Genomic DNA, 20130 nt, shown 5'->3' with positions numbered 1-20130 from the left:
GTGCCTCGGATCAAGATCCTATTCTACACCCCAATGTCATTCCCTGTGGAGCCCAGTGTACCCCGCAGCAGAAATGCAGGTAAATGACCTTCTCAATACATACTGATCTTTATATATGACTCAACTGCGGTGGTGTTTGCCTAATATTTAATTCTGAATCTACTGAATTGCAATGAATCTTTCCTCAGCAGTACAATCCTTGGTCCTCCGTCCGGCTCCCGTACTACTGCTGCCACCAACATGGATCCCGGGGTGACAGGGGCAGCCCAGCAGTAGCATTGGATTGCTGCAGTTGACCCTGGTCCTCCTTCGGGGTCCCGTACTACTGCAGATCCTGGGCTGTCAGGGGCAGCCAGGCAGTGATAACCATGTGGATGGTGACTAAATTAGGTGGACACTGCAGGCGAATGTCCGCCTACTTATCGTTCAGTTGGGGGGAAAGCGGTACGGTTATGCTCCGCAAGCATATACATTTGCTAAGAGAGGTTGGAAATGCTGAATCACTATACTGCCCTCATTTCTAATGTCTGTGTGTAGTTTATTATGGAGCCATAATCCTTGTACCACATGTATAACTTGAGACAGGATCAAATCAGATTTAACATGTTGCTTTTGCAAATAAATAAACTATTATCTTTGTTGCACTCTCAAATAGGATGCTTAGTCATACAAATGGTCAGTCCAAGAACATCAGCTCCATCAAGAGCTAAATAGTCCAGATCAATTCCTCATTCAACCCATAAAGAGTCTGAATTCAATGTCTAAATTAGTGAACAGACCCTTGAGAAAGGTACGGACCACAACCACAAGAAAATGCAGTTGGGCTGGGGCTTCTTTATGTGTCAATAGAGACTACCCATGATTAGTACAAGGCTTATTCTTTTTGGACAGGATGGCTATGTTGATCTTGCTTGGACAAGTGGTGCAATGTTTTTGCATTAAGTGCTGTGCTGGCCTCTTTAGCTTCTGATGTGATGGAGCTGATGTTCTGGTGTACTACATACATATGACTAAACTGTTAACCCATACATTAATATTTTATGGCTGCCATGGAGTTGAAATGGAAATTTCTTCATGCTTTGCTGAACATACATAGAACTCAAACTCACCTGAAGTTCTCGGGACTTAGGAAAGAAAATATTTCTGCGAAACTGAAGGGAGGGTTCATCTGAATAAAGAATATACAACAGATAAAAATAAATGTTCCACTACGCTGAATTTAATCAAGTTGACTACAATACGAAAGTCCCAAAATTATCCCTGTCGTAAATTTTTTAGACTATGTTCAGCTACACCCTTAATAACAACATATTTTAACTGGGAGAGTTATATACAGTATCTATTAATAGCTACATATAAAAATGATACAACACTTCTAATACTACTCATTGTTACGACTGTAGATCTGTAAGGCACAACAGCACCTGGCAGCAGGGAATACAGGGCATACATAAAAGAATATAGATGGTAGGCAAAATAAATGAAGACATGAAAACAAAGAGAGGGCCCTGCTCATGTCACGAGAGGAAATATTCAGTGCCTTCCCATTAGGAGCTACTGTTATCAACCGTCAGTCTCTTAAATGTCTTTGGATCCACTGAATTTTTTCCCCTTGTACGGTCTGTTTTAACTTTTTTTTTTTTATACTGTATTGATTATGCATATTTTTGTAATTTTCCTCGTATGGCACTACAGACACTTGGTGGCACCATACCTGTTTACATTAGAGATGAGCGGGTTCGGATTTACTCGGTTCTTAACGCCAGAATTATCGCAAGTTCTTTTTTTCTGGATTTTTCTTATTGGCTAACCAAAACACGTGACGTCCGTGAGCCAATAAGGAGGTTCGGGTAAATCCGAGTAAAACCGAACCCGCTCATCTCTAGTTTACATAAAAGAGAGATCTAATTAGTAAAAGGTACAGCTGAAACAAGAGGAGCGAGAGTGGCTTAGCGTGGAGATCCATACAGCTGTGAGGGTGCACTAGCATGGGTAATAAAGTTGGGAGCTAATGGCCTGATTCACAGATGGACACGGTTCAGGACGAGACAAAAACAAAATTCTTCCTATAGAGCAAAAAAATGAAAGATGAACTTGCATTGGCTATCAGGCGTTGCACTCAAACCGGACTGTTGGCTGTCAATCTAGCAGGCTGCGCATAAGACATTCCTTCTTAAGCAAATTAAATGTCTATTTTAAACATGCATAAAAAGTTACTGATTAAGCACCTTCAGTTTTAGACCTAGAATAACTCCCTTTATAAGACATGATAAATAAAAAAGGAGAAAAATTAAATACACAATATGGAACAGGGACCACTGCACAAAATTTTGGATGCAACAATCGGTCAAAAATCGCACAATTATTGGCTGTGTTTAATCGGCCAAAAAAGGACCCACGATCGTGCAATAACACATGGTATACAGGATAAGTTTCTGATCACACGTGTTATCGTGGCTCCAATGGTTGCTCATCGCAGATTATGCTTCGGGAGCGCATAATCCCCAATAAGTGCTTGGGGCTAATCGGATAGCCCCGGCTGGATCCATTAACTGCGGTAAATTTATTGCTGACTGGATTCCGGCCATAATATTTAAACACTTATTATCTGACCATGCCACATGTCACATCAATGCCACTAAGACCACCCCACATACTCCATCAATGCCAATCAGACTAACCCTCGTATTCCATCAATGCCAGACTACCCCACATACCCCATCAACCAACCAGACAACCCCACATGTAAGGTGCAATGTAATAAAATGCGGTCTGCTTCTGCTTGGAGGGTAGCTCCTGGGAGGAGGGGTGACTACCAGAGAGGGAAAGTGCAGTTTCAGGCACAGTGGGCTGGATTTGGATTTGTATTTGTATGCAAACCTAATGGTTTACGTACAATCTGATGTTTGGCGGTCTGTGCATATGCAGTACGGGTACTGTTTTGTAGGTGTGATGGGCTCAGGGTCTGCATTGTAAAACACAGATTGCCTGGACCCGCTGACTGGATCTGATGGCCAATCTGAGTAAGCTTCAGCTTGCGCAGACTGACCGAGGGTAGCTACCATCACAAGACGCTGCAGATGGTTGTGATGGGAATCTGATGCTACATTCTTGGACGCAGCACTGGGATCTCGCAGATGTATGCAGGAGGTGTCTTTAGCCTACAGTTGCATCCTGCTGCATTTGCATTTTTGTGTACGTTATTGTACAGCGACTTACCTATGGCTGTGCAATACCTTACAAAGCAGAATCAGACCCAGTGAGCGATGATTAGTGCATTTAATCAAAACCACCATAGGCTAGAGATTACAGTCCTGCTCTGCATTGTGGAGATCAGAAGAGAAGGTCCGGAAAGGGTTATGCAGCAACAAGAGGTCTATGTACTGCAAGAGAACTACATGCCACAGCTCTGACACACTGCAGCTCTAGAACGTCCATGGCACAGATCGCAGACCAGACCGCATAGAGCTCATCTCAGGTAGGGTAATCACAGGGGATAAAGGAAGTGCAGAACGCGCTGCTTTCGAGAGCAAGTAGCCACTGTGCCAGGGTCTTCCAGGCCAAGCCACGCCGCTACTCCTCGTTCACTACTGAACTAGATATTAACAGTGCCACATATAAGGCAGTGCACCACCTTGGGTCTCTACTATCACCCCTACTAAATATGTGTGATGGGCACTGGTGTTGTCTGCCACAGAGGTTACTAAAATGTCTACTTGCAGCTCTGCATAAACTTGTATCTTTTTAACTATAATAAACCCTGTCCCTATTAAAAGATATCTACATAATACTACAATTGATTTTTATTATAGATGTATATAAAACATACAAACCCCACAAAGACTGAACCCACACCTCCTAGCCTCTTACTAATGTCATGGTGGTAATGTCTTTTCAGAGCTTGACTTACCAAACCTCAGTTAAACTACTCTTTGAACTGTGTTTATCTTGGCTTCCGTATGTTGTAGTGCACAGGTTCTCAAACTCGGTCCTCGGAACACCACACAGTGCATGTTTTGCAGGTCTCATCACAGAAATCACAAGTGAAATAATCAGCTCCACCTGTGATCCTTTTAAAATGTGTCAGTGGGTAATAAACCTACCTGTGCATCTACTGGGTTACCTGGAAAACGTTGACTGTTTGGGGTCCTGAGGACTGAGTTTGAGAACATATGGTGTAGTGGGTTTTGAGAACACAGGCCCCAGCGAATCTTAAGGGCCCCATACACTAGAAAGATAATGCCCGATTTCATCCGATTTCGGCCATTCGGACCGATATATCGAATGAAATCGGGCATTTCGGATGTGGTTTACATCCGATCCGATGCGCGGTCTCGTGAGCACCGGATCGGATCCCCTAGATTGACTGTGCTGCACTAACGACATGTCGGAACCCGCAGGCATGGCTGGGATTGCACAAGATACATTGTAAGTAAAAGGACCACATACGATGTATCTTATGCGATCCTGCCGCCCGGGAGGCTGCCGGGCTGATCGCTTGCGACATGAGGGTCTGACATGTCGCGTTAGTGTATGGGGTCCTTTACATAGCAGTGCTGTGTCTGTATCCGAGTCATATTAGGTCATGTTATTTTGTAGAGATTGCTACACCTCTAAAATGAATGACCACATTCACTTCACATTAGCGGGCCCCTGTCGTAGCTCTCCCCTGGTGGGCCCTTCATTCCCAAGTCTGACACTGAGCTTAGACATTTAGTGCACAAGGAGAGTGGCACAGCCACACAGACCGTCATCTCAGAGGCTACACATTATACAATTATTGGGCCAATTTGGCAATAAATCGGAAGAACGACCAAAGTCATTGTATATTATTTCTGAAAAATCTTGCCCACACACACACACACGAATGATCGAGTTTCCGATCTATCGTCCCAAACCAAAAATCTCGGCCACAATCTCCTGATATCGACCAGTGTGTGCGCATTCTCAATAATTTGCCCAGATTTCCTTTGTTTACTGTACCTGTCACTATGTTATCCTCCTTGTGGGCGGATAAATGCAAATGCAGTGTGATGTGACAGAAAATTGGTAACTATAAAAAAGAAATCTTTTAGTGCGTAGCTCAGATATTGGTGCCTACAATTTGGGTATCAAACCTATAGAACTTTACAAACGTGTTCGAACCAGACCAAATAGCTGCACGGCACAACTGTAAGGCCGAAATACCCCGGGCAGCCGCCCATGAAGAACACACCGACCTTGTAGATTGGGCCTGAATAGAACTCGGCAGCAGCGATGCTGCCGATGAATAAGCTTGTTGAATGGTCAACCTGAGCCAACAAGCAATGGACTGCTTAGAAGCAGGACATCCAATTTTGACAGCGTCGTAAAAGGACAAAAAGCGAATCAGACTTCCTATGATGAGCTGTCCTCTTGACGCAAATCCTCAAAGCTCTCACAAAGTCCAAGGACTTCGAAGCGACCGATGTGTCAGACAGTATCGGAACCACTATCAGTTGATTACTGTGAAAAGCCAATACCACTTTCGGTAAAAACTGCGGGCGAGTTCTGAGCTCCGCCCTATCCTCGTGAAATATCAAATACGGGCTCTTACAGGATAAGGCCCCCAATTCTGACACATGTCATGCAGAGGCTAAGGCCAGTAACATGACAGTCTGCCAAGTAAGATATTTCAAGTCCACCCCGTGTAAAGGTTCAAACCAGTCCGACTGGAGAAAGGTCAGGACCACATTGAGATCCCATGGAGCCGTGGGAGTGACAAAGGGTGGTTGAATGCGAAGAACTCCATTCAGGAATGTTTGTACTTCCGGAAGTACAGCCAGCTGTTTCTGGAAGAAGATGGAAAGAGCAGAGATCTGAACTTTGATGGAGCCTAACCTTAGGCCCATATCCCCTCCTGCTTGTAGTAAGAGCAGAAGACGGCCAAGCTGAAACTCCACAGGAGAATATCTTCTACCCTCACACCAAGAAATATTTTTTTTCCAGATATGGTGGTAATTTTTTGACGTGACCACATTACGGGCCTGGACCATAGTTGAAATAGCCAAGGAGGGAAGTCCTTTTGTGGCTAGAATCTACCTCTCAACCTCCAAGTTATCAAACGTAGCCGCAGTAAGTCTGGATACGAACGGCCCTTGTTGAAGAAGGTCCCTGAGGAGAGGCAGAGGCCAGGGCTCCTCCAGAGACATGGTTAGGAGGTCTGCATGCCAGGCCCGTCAATCAGAACTGCCTAAACGCTTTCCCTTTTGAGTCTTTTTAGAACTCTTGGAATGAGTGGGATTGAAGGAAACAGATACACAAACTGGTAATTCCACAGTGCCTTCAGAGCGTCCACAGCTGCCGCCTGTGGATACCTCGTTCTGGAACAGCAACGATCGAGCTTCTTGTTGAGACGAGAAGCCATCAGGTCTATCTGCGGGCAGCCCCACTTCGGAACCAGCTGTTGAAACACCTGATGGTGAAGGCCCCATTTCCCTGGATGGAGGTTGTGCCTGCTGAGGAAGTCCATTTTCCAGTTGTCCACTCCTGGAATGAATATGGCTGAGATGGCCCTTGCGATGGCCTCCGCCCAGAGGAGTATCCTTGATACCTCTCACATCGCGGCCCTGCTTCTTGTTCCTCCCTGTCGGTTTATGTAAGCCACCGCCGTGGCATTGTCCGACTGCACTTGTATGGCCTGATTTTGGAGAAGACAGTAGGCCAGCATTGTAAATTGCCCTGAGTTCAAGGACGTTGATTGGTAGTGAAGATTCCAGACTCGACCACCTCCCCTGAAACTGAGCTCCCTGGGTTACAGCCCCCCCGTTGTCAGCAGGACCCAAGATTGAGTACTGAAGCTCCGACCCTCCACCAAGTGAGAGATCTGGAGCCACCATAACAGGGAGATCCGTGCTTTTGGCGACAGGGTTATACACTGGTGCATCTGCAGGCGAGACCCTGACCACTTGTCCAGAAGATCCAGCTGAAACGGACAGGCATGGAATCTGCCATACTGGATCGCCTCGTAGGAGGCCACCATCTTGCCCAGTAGACGGATGCAAAGATGAATCGAGACCTTGCGAGGTTTGAGTACCGAGCGGACTATAGCCTAGATTGTCAAGGCCTTGTCCATTTGGAGGAATACCTTCTGAGCCACCGTGTCCAGTATCATCACCAGGAACTGAATTCTTGGTGACGGTTCCAGGTGAGACTTCTGAAAATTCATATCCACCCATGTTCTGTAAGAAGGCGAGTAGCGAAGTCCATGCTGTGTAGCAGACGCTCCTTGGACGCCACCTTTATCAGGAGATCACCCAAGTAGGGGACTATGTTGACACCTATCATGCGCAATTGCAGCATCATCTCCGCCATGACCTTTGTGGACACCCTTGGAGCTGTGGAGAGACCAAAGGGTAAGGCTTGAAACTGGTAGTGGTGGTCTAGTATAGCGAACCGGATGTAAGCCTGATGAGGAGGCCATATCGGGACATGTAGATATGCATCCTTGATATCCAGGGATACCAGAAACTCCCCCTCCTCCAAACCAAAGATCACTACCCTGAGGGATTCCATCTTGAATTTGAACACACGAAGATACGGGTTCAGAGAGTAGAGGTTCAAGATTGGCCGTACCGAGCCGTCCGGCTTCGGAACTACAAATAGACTAGAGTAAAATCCCTTGTTGTGCAGTGGAGGAGGAACTGGAATAATAACTCTAGTTAGAAGCAGTTTGTAAATGGCGTCCTGCAAGGTAACTCTTGCTTCAGGTGAAGCTGGTAAGCCGACTTGAAGTATCTTGGAGGAGGCAGTACTTGAAATTCCAACTGATACCCTTGGGATATGAGGTCCCTCACCCAAGGATTCCGACACGACTTTTCCCCACACATGGGCGAAGGCGAGCACCTACCTGAAAGTCGCATCGCTGCTGGGGCCAACCGTCACGCAGAGGGCTTAGTAGATGAGGGGCGGAAGCCTGGTCCAGACATCCAGCCGCCGCTGGTTTACGGAATTTACCTCGATTTCCTCTAGCAGCATTTGAGGCACCTCTGGCTCTGCTTCTGAATCTGGCCACACGAAAGCAGAGAGGGCCCAGGAGAGGGACGTCTAGCAGGAGGTGCGGCAGACGGCAGATATGTGGATTTATCCGCCATTGCCTGAGAAATCCACTTGTTCAGTTTTACCCCAAACAAGGCCTCTCCTGTAAAGGGAAGATTCTCCACACCTTTCTTGGAATCAGCATCCGCTGACCATTGTCACAGCCACAGAGGCCTGCGAGCCGCGACCGCCATAGCTGTGGCACGGCCATTGATGAGACATAATTCCTTAATGGCCTCACTCATAAAATTTACAGCATCCTGGATACGATGCAGTAGTGTAATGATCTCATGCTGAGGTAGGGAGTCACTCCCTTATTATATTATGAGACCATTTTACCATGGCCCTTGAAATCCAGCCGCAAGCTATAGTGGGCCTTTGAGCTACGCCCACCGCAGTATAAACTGATTTGAGAGTAGTCTCAATTTTGCGGTCAGCTGGGTCTTTGAGAGAGATAGCTCCAGGTAAAGGGGCAGCACAATTTTACGTGACAGCCTGGACACTGAAGTATCCACGGACGGGGGATTTTCCCATACTTTCCTATCCATAGGTGGGAAAGGAAGGAATTTAGTAACTGTTTAGGAGTTTAGAATTTCTTGTCAGGATTAACCCACGCCTCTTTAGAGAGGGAGTTTAATTCCTTTGAGAGAGGAAAGGTGGCAGAGGACTTTTTGTTTTCACATTAAAAAACAATTCCTCCTCTGGTTCTGTCACCTTATCCGGTATGTTGAGGACTTCTCTAATAGAATAAACCAGGGCCTCAACACCCGGAGACAGAATGGTCATCTTCCACATCTACTTCTACTTCATCCAGCTCTGGTATTTCAGTATCAGAGTCAGACTGGAGCACCTGTTGGGGCGTGCGTTTATGAGAGACCAACAGAGGGGGCTGAGAAGCCTGTCTGTGGTCAGCAGCCTTAACAAAAAAAATAATCTACAGATTGTTTAAGGGTCTGCCTTTTCCTGTCTGGCAGTAGATAAGTCTGTATTAATATTAGTAATCATGCCGTTGAATGATTCTAACTACTCAGGTTCCTGCATACTACTACCCTGTGAGGGTAGAGAACACTGGGTACATAGGAGAGACCCTCCCGGAGAAGGTGTAAACCTAATGTTACATGAGGGACATACAGTCTTTTTCCCAGACATTCTTATCGCTGAAAGACAGAGTTAGGTGAACAAACACACACAGAGAGTGAATATATATATATATATATATATATATATATATATATTTATTTAGTTAGTAAGGCAGCTGTTTTACAACAGCTTATATGCCCCCCTTCATATAAAGCCCCCTGGTACCAGTACAATTGGTGAATCAGTAGGGCCTGTGGAGGAGCGGCTCTAGTTTGCAGCCTGGCAGTCAGCAACAGCAGGAAATTACGCCTTTCAGCCTCTGGTCCCGCTCTCCGGGAAGCACCGCCCCTTCAATGGCGCACGGTCCCTCACCGTTTTTACTGTAAGCATGAATTTAGTGCAAAAAAGGAGTTTAATAACCCCCTTTACCTCAGTGCCAGTCTGGGGTCCGCAGTGGGCACAGCAGCTCGCAGCCAGGTGACCGCCGCGCCCTAATGCCGCCACTTGTCAACGGGGACCAGCTAATCGGGACCCCAGTGTTATCACTCACCGCACCGCGTCTATTGCAGCATCTGTTAGGGGTGGCACAATGCTGCCGGCGTGTATGCACACTCTGGGGGTATGTGAAACATCGCCTCAGGAGCTTAGTGTCCTGTCAGCGGGGATACAAACCATTAACCCTATAGGAGGTTGGTACAGCCCCCCCAAGTCCCACGACGCAGGCAGAGTGGTTGCCAACCAGTGCTGCCTGCAAATAAGTAACTAAATAAAAAGTTTTGAAGAAAACTCTCTGGAGCTCCAGGGGAACATTTTTCTAAACAGAGTCTGGTAGAGGTGCATAGAGGGGAGGAGCCAGCACACACTAATGATTTCTTAAACTGCCAGGCTCCATTGGACCCGATCTATAAACCATGGTGCTAATGTCATCCCAGTATCCCCTAGGACGTAAGAGAAATATATTTTTAAATAATGGCTCATCTTGTATTTTAGATTTAAATCTGTATGGTGTTATACATAGGCAATATGTGTCATAATCACGACAAGCAGCCCTGAGTACAATATCGAGCTGCAATATATGAATAAGAAAAACAATTGTCCCTAATTACTGCCAATACCATGGAGGTAAATTCACAATTAAGCAATAATTTACCTTGCTGAATGTCCTCTGTTGAACAGTTTGTGAAACGAGACAAGAGATCATGCCACTGTCTGCAAACTTTGTAAGGCTGATGTTTTGGTTTAAGTTGTACCTCTGGAACAGAAAATAAAATGTCAACGAACAGATCATTGCTAAGAGTTTAGCTATGTACCATGCCACATTTATTTGTATGCTCCTTACCCAGGAATGGAGAGATAAGCCACAAGGCAAACACTTCCTGTGCAATATCAGGGAGATGCAGAGAGTCACGGATGATTCGGTGCAACTCATGAGCTGTTATAACGGATAGGCCATCCACTGTAAGTGGAATTGCCTCTTCATTCATTAAGTAAACAATCACATCCATGGCTGAGAAGGGAAGAGATGAGAAAGTTACATTTATTTTGGAACAATATACACTAATACCCTACTGGTAATATTACATTGCAGCTGCTTATTTGGTGTCACCTGAAAGGGCCCTACACACTAGGCGATTTGGCTGATGTAACCGACCAACGATCTTATCGTTGGTCGATTTTTCAACAGCGATTTCTAGCATACACGCTGGACGATATCTATGGCCGATATGACATTACATACATCGATATCGTCCAAATTAGCTTGTGTGTATAAATGATGATCGTTCAACGATGAACGATTGTGGGCACATGCATTGTTCTTGCATACACACTAAACGATATAAACGATTTATCGTTCATCTTTGAACTATATCGTTTATATCTTTCAAAGATATCGCCAAGTGTGTAGGGCCCATTACTTTGCTTTCAGGACAGATATTTATTCAGGAAATAATTTGTTTCATTCCTTGCAGCTCAACTGATGGAAGTCTGTACCATAAAGTCACTGACTTGGGTTCTATCAGAATAGCTTAAGATGGTATTATTACTGGAATTAGCAGACCCTTTCCCTGTTTACAGCTCCACATATAATACGTTTTCCTTTGAAATAATGTACATACAAATAATGGGCTTCTTGCGGCATTGGCTTGCCTCCTTCATCCATAGTTAATGTTATTAATAGCAAATAAAGTTGCATCCAGCACTTTAAAAATAATTTGTTTTGATTCATTAAACAAAGCCTAGCTATTTTATTAATAATGGCTACAAGTAGGAACACCAAGCTGTAAGTTTTTTTTATATCCATTTTGGGATTACTAGCTTGTCACATGCCAGGATACACTGTACACAGCATTGTGCCTGACACAGTCAAGAGGGGCAATACAATGCTTGGAGATGTGTGCAAATGTATACATTGCAGAGAATTATAGTGGTTATATTGAACTCTCTGTTGCTGTGTAACTGGCTGGCCACCAGAGCCATACAGCAAACTGCAGAGATTCTGTGCACCAGCCAAGAGTTATTTCAGCGTCTTGGAATCCTCAGGAAACATTCCATTTCATTCTTGAAAGAGACTTTCTAGCAGGGTTTAAACCTTAACTAAACAGTATAGATGCGCACTACTGATCGACTAATGATAAATGCTGTGTAGTATAGGATCCTGTTTCTTATTGTACTAATGATATTCAAAGTTACTTATCTGATGCTTATTGCACTAAAGTTATTTCCGGTCTATTGTTTACACTACTAACCTTAGGATCTCTAGGATGGTGGATTTTACAGAATAAACTTTCAAAGTGATTAAGATCTCATGTTCAAGTTTTGTTTATGTAGATGTGTTTTCAAAGCTCTGCAGGTTTAAATCAATATTAGTACTTTCATTCAGGTCATACATCTACGGGTTGATTCTCTGATGCTGATCAGCGAACCTATCTACTAATCGGTAGACTCCCAACATCGGCGATTTGTCGGGGGATCAGCAAACAGAGCATGTTAAAGATCCCCAACTTGCGAATTCCAATCATGTTTGGGTCGGAATTGGCAAGTCCAAGATTGCCAACATGTTGGATGTTGAGGATCCTCTCCACCGACCCAAGCATCAGGAGAATGGTGAATAGACCAGACACACTCCTAAGCTTTTATAAGCTTGCAAGAGCAGGGCCTTCTTTCCTCATGTGCCTTTCCTTTTCTTACTTACACTATCTTACACTCCATACTCCCTGTGATGGCATCAGACCCCTGGTTTTCCATACTTGTCCTATATTGTCTCGAACTGTAAGTGCTGTTTTCTTGGTGGCTCATTTGATAAACGTACTCTGTAATGGGCACTGTGGATCCCTTGTAGCGCCATATAAATAAAGGTTAATAGGCTAGTTCTCCATCTTGTTTTTGAAAGAGATACACACACATTGTATATTAAACCCACGATCAGCATTTTTTTTGTAGTTTTAGATATTGACAGCATCCTAGGAGCAGTTTGTTTGTTTATTCTGCGTTATGGTGATACTTGTTTGCAATAAACACATAGAATATGCCAATGTTCTACATACACCGTGCTCCTGAAGAAGACACACTGCCTCGCAATAAATATTCATTCAACACCGATGGTGGCGATGCTCCGCTTCCATCCATCTGAACAACAGGTAAACATAATTTGTTTCAGAATAATGACATGCATCAATTATTAAATAATCACCATAATTAATGCCATAAGCACATATTACTATACAGTAAAAACGGAGGGCGTGTTACATTACAATAATTACACTATAGAATAAACAAAGGTGCAGTGTGTGTGCCATCGTCTACATGAAGAGATGATTCATTGAAAGATAACAAAAGGACAAGAAACAGAACTTAATAAGTAATGCACGAACTACTGTCCACCATGTCTGATGCGCGTTCTTCAGTGTACAGAGCAGACATCCTGAGACAGTACTGACCGATCTCTACACTTGCACCATTTGTCCGTTTCTATACTCCATTGGAGTGGAAATGTAATACTAATAGTGGTAGATGTGGGGACCATTTAGTAATTATCTATTTCTCTGTGATGCCAAAATATATATATATATATATTTTTATTCTGTAACTTTTTATTGTTTATTATACCTGTGTGAAAATTGCATATTTATGTATATGATACTAAATATTTTGGGTACACTCAATATGTTTAAGTGTGATTTTCAAAGCTCTTGGCTCACTTCATAAATGATTAAGCTGGTGTGCTGATTGTGCACAGGTGATACCCAAATTGATGGAACTTTCTCCATTGGCTGATGGACCTTTAAAAATACACCTCACAAGGGCACCTGTACTAATCTCCTGAGGAAACCACCGACTATAGCAGCGGAGAAACGCGTAGAGACAGCTCCGGTGTGCACACTCTAAGCTCCAGCCGACTTAAGCCATCCCAGTTGCTGCCTCTCCACATGGTAGCCTGACTGTGAACACCAAACTGTGAGGAAAAAGAGCCGTGACTGCCATATCCGGTAAATCCTCCGTTGGATATCCTTGTTCATCAGGCGCATCACGGGGTCAACTGAACAGCTCTACAGTGCTTGTCCGAGGGATAACAGCAGTTCGGTAGATAGAGTTCCGTGACAGCCTGGTCTGGTAATTCCACCTCTCTATTTTTCATTGTTCAAACGGACACTAATTAAATTTATACTCCGCACTGAGCACTACATAAGTTTCCCAGAAAATTGTCGGCATGCTAATTAAATCTTTATATGAACATTGGATACATTAAAAAGTCTATGAGAGGCAACCTGGACTTTGTCTAAGCTCTGGCTGACATTAATTCTCTAGACACAACCTCTAAGATCTTTTGTTTGTGTCCTAATACCGGAATCAAAATATAATCAATGGACATGTGTGATTCAAGCTTATAATCTAGAATTGTGTGCATCAGCTTTTTTTTTTATTTACTTGAGATTGTTTAATCTATATGTTTTTTAATGTTATTAAAATAATTATGTTGTACTCATATTAAGCGCTCCTTATCATTGTCCTTTCAATGATTAATTATATATAACAGAGCACATTGCTAGCTCTGATTGGCTCTTACGGTCTCAGAGAGCCAATGAGACTGCAGCCTTTGCCCTGCAGCAGTCACTCACACAGCAGAGCAGAGCAGCAGTGACAGGGTCTCTCCTCACTGCCTGGCTGTAAACACTGGACTCACTTCAGCAGCAGGTATAGTGTACCCTCCAATCCGAGGCACAGCAGAGTAGCGCTGCTAGTTACACTACTAGAGTTTGTCTGTTTCTCAAGGCTCCGCCCCAAACCTGCCCCTAGTCACGCTCCTAGTCATGCCCCAATCCCACCCTGTCAACCGCGTTGCAAAGGTTTTTGCGCATGCGCAAATCATATAGTTTTTACCATTGAATATTTTTGATGCGATGGTTAGTTACCATTGCATCGAAAGTTTCAATGCTGGAAGCCTAGCCATCATTTGATGGTTTGCTTCCGATGTCCATCCCTACTCTGAATCTGGAATCGGGATCATCTGTCTGTCCGCCTTCCTTCTTAAGAACATCTGGGTTAGCCTAACGCCGAGCTGTATGCCTTCCTGGGGATTCTTGTGATATGCTGTTTTAATCTGCTTCTTTTGTAAGTGCAATTTGAATTAAAATCACTTCTTTAAAAAATAAATACTGCACTATGGGCCTAATTCAGTAAGGATTGCAATCCTTTGGATCGCATGCTGGGGGCCACCCAGCATGCTGACCGGAGCCCCTCCCCCCGTTCAACAAGCAGAAATTGCAATGCTTGTTAGTAGAAACTGTGAAAGCCTCCTGCTGGCGCAGCTTAGCTGCACACGCAGGAGACCCACCACCATGTTCGTGATGGCTGCGTGTGACCTCACACATCCGCCTTGATCATGCCCCCGACACACCCGTTTGGCCACCTCTGCGCCGCCCCAGCAACGCTCCATCTCCTCCCTAGAAACGGAGCGTTGCCCGCCCACCCCTGCCTGATTGACAGGTAGAGGTGATCGCATTTTCTGCGTGTCCCCCCGCAGAAAATGGCATGCGCAGGATGGGCGTTGCGCATGCGCCCCGCATCCTTTTCTCAAACATTACGGTTGGATCGCACACTGCGATCCAACCTGAATTAGGCCCTAGATTTGCTTTTACATGTCTATCAACCATACTCTGGATAACATTGTGTGAAAGGCAGACAAACTCTGTTTTCAGATCCCAGTGTTGAGCTGTGTGCCTCCTTGAGGATTCTTTTGACATGCTGTTTTAATCAATCACTTTTGTAAGTGCAATACCGTATTCAAATAACTCATGTTAAAGGAATACTACACTATATCTGTTTCTATGTGTCCATTTTAACAATATTTTCTAAATACTATGTTGAGGCATTATATTCACAGATATTGGAGGATTAAGAAAATTCAAAAAGTATTAGAGGATCCATTATCTACTCACCCTGTGAATTCTAATTTATAGTGATTGTCATTTCACTAGTCTATTTATGTGTATATCATAGCTTTTTCTCAAGGTTACTGTTTTATCTGAAGAGCACTCTCTGGTTTACAATATTTCTCCTTTATTTACAAGACTTTCTGGAGTGTTTTCTGTATGTATACACAATAGCTGCAATTTCTGATTTAATTGCACACGAATATCCTAATCTTTTTATATCAGTCCATATCGGTAGAAAAGATAGGAGGAAATTCAAATCTGATCGATACAGTGCGTTTTCGCACAGCAGGCAATCAGATCCAAACTGCGCGTGCACAGCAATGCACAGGCGCGATGGACGGTTGCAAAGTGGCATACCGGTCAGAGATGGGTTTCTGCGAAGGATCCATTTGCATGGGCGTTCGCAAGGAGATTGACAGGAAGAGGGCGTTTGTGGGTGGCAACTGACCATTTTCAGGGAGCGTCTGGAAAAATGCAGGCAGCACCAAGCGTTTTCAGGGAGAGTGTCCGACGTCAAATCCGATCCCAAACAGGCTAAAGTGATCGCAGTGGCTGAGTTAAGTCTTGGGCTGCACAGAGACTGCACAAAATCAGTTTGTGCAGCTCTGCTACACATGCGTTCTCACATTTGAACAGCGAAAATACACTCCCTCGGTAGGCGGCAACTATCTAATCGCAGGACAGCAATTTTCGCAGCGCAGCAATCAGGTTACTACTTCGCATGCACCGCAATGCGCACGCGCGTCGCACAGGTACAAACAGCATAGTTGTTGTGCAAGGCTTCTAGCGACGAATCCATTCGCACAACCGATCGCAAGGAGATTGACAGGAAGAGGGAGTTTATGGGTGTCAACTGACCGTTTTCTGTAAGTGGTAGGGAAAATGCAGGCGTGTCCAAGCGTTTTCAGGGCATGTGTCTGACGTCAATTCCGGGACCGAACAGGCTGAAGTGATGATCGCAGCGGCTGAGTAAGTTCAGACCTACTCAGAAACTGCCAAAAACTTTTTTGTCCCGCTCGGCTGCACAAGTGTTCGCACACTTGCAAAGCAAAAATACACTCCCCTAGAGGCGGCAACTATCTGATCGCTGCTCTGCAAAAAATAGCTAGCGAGCGACCAACTCTGAATGAGGGCCCATGTGTATACAGCTTGTGATGCCGATGCACGCTCCCGTGGGATCGGTATCGAAAGAAAAAAATAGACTGTGCAGGCAGGTCAATTTTGACTAGAAAGTGTACAATCTAGTTTCTAGCATACTCAAAATTGAACATAGCCAAAATTGCACCATGTGTATAGTCAATATCTCTAGTTCTGGGCTCCGGGGAGTTCAAGGGAAATCGCAAAGTCAAGATCAGCCTTTAGGCAGAATTCCACCATGTGTACGCCCCTTTAGTGGTGAAAGTACTGGTTGCAGGGATCACTAGGGGGTTGTGTCTATGTAACCTTCGTGCTCAGGACCTGGAAGTGATAAAACGAGAGGGCAGGAGAGAACTTCTGCCCTTACAGCATCTAAATGTTTTCTCCGTTCATTTGGGGTAATTTTTTTTTACTATGCAGTATTGGACCCTCGCGGGCTCGATTCACTCGCCACGCTTCGGGCTCGGTGTCTCGCTCCGCTCACCACAGGTTACTATTCCAAATAGTTTGTGACATGGACCAAAATGGGGCCATGATAAATTGGCCCAAATTTTCTAAAATAACTGCATGTAGTCTCGATAAAGAATGGTAAGTTTCAGGACAATCACTTTTTTTGATAAATAGGCCCTAACAGGCACAAACAAAATGGAAAAATAGATTTACAATAATTGTATGTAGTTTGAAATATAAACGTTTTTATGTATGAAAACTATAACCAGTCAGCCATGACACCTACAGGCATTACCCTCTAGAGGGGTACCGCACCAGCAAAGACAACCCTCGGGCAATGGCAGCGCCAAAGACAACACTGGGGCAATGGCAGCGCCAAAGAAAACCCTTGGGCAATGGCGGCACCAAAGAAAACCCTTGGGCAATGGCGGCAGCAAAGAAAACCCTTGGGCAATCGCGGCACCAAAGAAAGCCATGGGACAATCGTGGCACCAAAGAAAACCCTGGGGCAATCGTGGCGGGAAAGACATCCCTGGGTCTATCAAACCCACAAAGACAAACCTGTAGCAATCACGTCATGAATGGGCCCCTGGGGGAATGCGTCAGAAATGAGCCCCCTGGGGGCAATAGCACTAAGGGGTCTATTAACGAAGCAGTGAAAACCGTGGAGAAGTGAGCCAGTGGAGAAGAACCAATCAGCATTGAAGTAACAGTTATAATTTGCATGCTATAAAATCATACAGAGCAGCTGATTGGTTGCTATGGGCAACTTCTCCACTGGCTCACTTCTCCACTCTTTTCACTGCTTCATGAATAGACCCCTTACAGAGCCGAATAAAAGGTGCCGGTCTGATACACAAACAAGCGCAGTATGACAGCCTGACGGGAAAGTAACGGATTACAGTATAAAGTACCGGCAGACGGCAGTATTTGTCTAATGCAGTGGAGATACTAGTGAGCACAAAGCCGAGCAGCGGCGGCACTCACCGTGCACGTACGGAAGATATAGACGATCACCCGTTCCCGTTTTATTGTTTCCCAGGTCTGGCACAACCAGGAAGCTGACGTCACGCAGCCGCCACTGCTACAAGCCAATAGAATCGTCCCGTCTGCGTTACACGCCTCGCTGTGGCTGTTAGACCAGCTATGGTTTAACCAATCGTGTCGTTGTTACCGGTCCGTCTCTGTAGCCAGCCAATGGCAGCATGCGAGGCGCTGTCTGTTTAAAAAGTTCTCCGTACACGATTACCTCAGTGGTGACGTCTCTGAGCAGCTCCACGGGCGCAGGTCCCAGCTGCTGCCTTCCCGCTTGAGCTGCCGGCTGGAATGCGTGGAAACTGGAACATATCCAGGTCCCAGAGACTGACTGCGAGGAGGGAATTACCTCTGCTAAGTGACCGGGGCGTCCTGCGTGATGTGTGCGGGCAGAGGGGCACTTACTCTACTGCAAAATCTAAGCTGATAGCCATATAGCGGATGGATTCCGCCTGTCGGGATTTCTGCATCGGTATCCTGGACGCAGAGATTCCGACAGCCGGCAATGTTACATGCAACCCCTGAGTACACAGTAATAAAAGTGTGGTGAGGAAAGGTCTGTGTGTGCGCGTCATCCGGTCTGTGTCGTGATGCTGTAATACGGAGCGCATTTATACCTACAGTACAGCACGCAGATGCGCAGCTAGGCGACGCATGTATATGAGCAGCGCAATCACCATCAGCCCCTGATCCTCCCAGACAGTGTATGCAGCTCTGGCCATCACAGCGCCCCCTGTCCCATCTGCGGGGGAGGTCTGAGGTACCTGTCCCCCACTCGCCACTACTTTGTTCCCACTGACTGTTTGCAAAGTGCAAATAGCTCTGCTGGTCGCATTGGGGGCCCTGGTCCCCTGTTGCTAGGAATGTGACCCTCACCCTTAAATGTGGCCACGCCCCCTCCACATAGCTCCGAATCGATCGATAGTGAGTAGAGAGTTCTACTGTAGTCTGGACCTTGGACTGCGAGATATGATGCGCACATTGCACAATTCGTGTATCACATATGGCTGTTATCTAGTACTTTTACCTATATTTGAGAGGTTAATAGAGGTCACTTACCTCAGTATGCTTAATATCTGTTCTTCAAGTCACCCTCCCCACCAGGGCTGGTACTAGACTTTGTGGTGCCCAAGGCAAAAGTTTCCTCCGCCCCTCCCCCTTGGGACGCAGAAATGGGGTTTGTGCGCACCTTTGGTGCTTGTAAAAAATGGGGGCGTGGCTTCACAGGAAAGGGGCGTGGTCAGTTTTGCTCCCTGTAGTTTTGCCCCATGTAGCGTTGTGCACCTTGTAGAGCTGTGCCCACAGTAGCTGTTGTGCCCCCTGCAGCTGTGACCCAAGTAGCTGTTATGCCCCCTGCAGCTGTTGTGCCCCCAGTAGACTGTTATGCCCCCTGCAGCTGTGCCCCCTTTAGTTGTACCCACTGCAGCTGTGCCCCCATTAGTTGTGGCCCCAGTAGTTGTGCCCCCTGCAGTTGTGCCCACAAGTAGCTGTGCACCTAGTAAAAAAAATACCAGCCCCGTTCCTGTTCCCGACCACTGCACTCTGTCTCCGCCGCCGCTCCTCTGATCTATGGGAGAGACGTCATGACGTCTCTCCCATAGCGTTGCACAGAAAGGTCCTCTACGCGAAGGGAAACTAGACGCTACCCTCACTGCGCGTCTAGATTCCCTTCGCGGAGAGGACCTTTTCAAAACCACCGTCGCCGCCATCCTAGTTAATAGCGGCTCTTGCCACGGCAGAAGCACCCCCGGGACAGCGGCGCCCCGGGCAAAAGTACTGCTTGCCCGTGCCAAGAGCCGCTACTGCTCCCCACAGTAAGTACTGCAAATATAATAGGATTTCTCTATCGTCCTAAGTGGATGCTGGGGTTCCTGAAAGGACCATGGGGATAGCGGCTCCGCAGGAGACAGGGCACAAAAAAGTAAAGCTTTTACCAGAT

General features: G+C 45.6%; 1 protein-coding gene across 5 annotated transcripts in view; it reads right to left on the bottom strand.

Moving 5' to 3' along the window:
- FRMD8 (FERM domain containing 8) overlaps positions 1–19319 on the bottom strand; it is an 88109-nt gene extending 68790 nt beyond the window's left edge. The window contains exons 1-5 of one of the 5 annotated variants that reach the window (XM_063944810.1): positions 19251–19319; positions 12681–12762; positions 10475–10642; positions 10286–10387; positions 1110–1168 (exon numbers count right to left, since the gene is read on the bottom strand). In XM_063944810.1, the coding sequence (XP_063800880.1) occupies positions 1110–1168; positions 10286–10387; positions 10475–10642; positions 12681–12762 (411 nt within the window). In that variant the 5' untranslated portion in view covers positions 19251–19319. The other 4 variants (XM_063944807.1, XM_063944806.1, XM_063944808.1 and 1 more) reach the window with 4 other exon arrangements.
- Between the last annotated feature and the right edge of the window lie 811 nt (positions 19320–20130).

The sequence above is a fragment of the Pseudophryne corroboree genome, chromosome 11 (genome assembly GCF_028390025.1).
Source record: "Pseudophryne corroboree isolate aPseCor3 chromosome 11, aPseCor3.hap2, whole genome shotgun sequence".
Lineage (NCBI taxonomy): Eukaryota > Metazoa > Chordata > Amphibia > Anura > Myobatrachidae > Pseudophryne > Pseudophryne corroboree.
The sequence above is the reverse complement of the archived record's forward strand: the minus strand, read 5'-3'. Positions and strand labels throughout refer to the sequence as shown.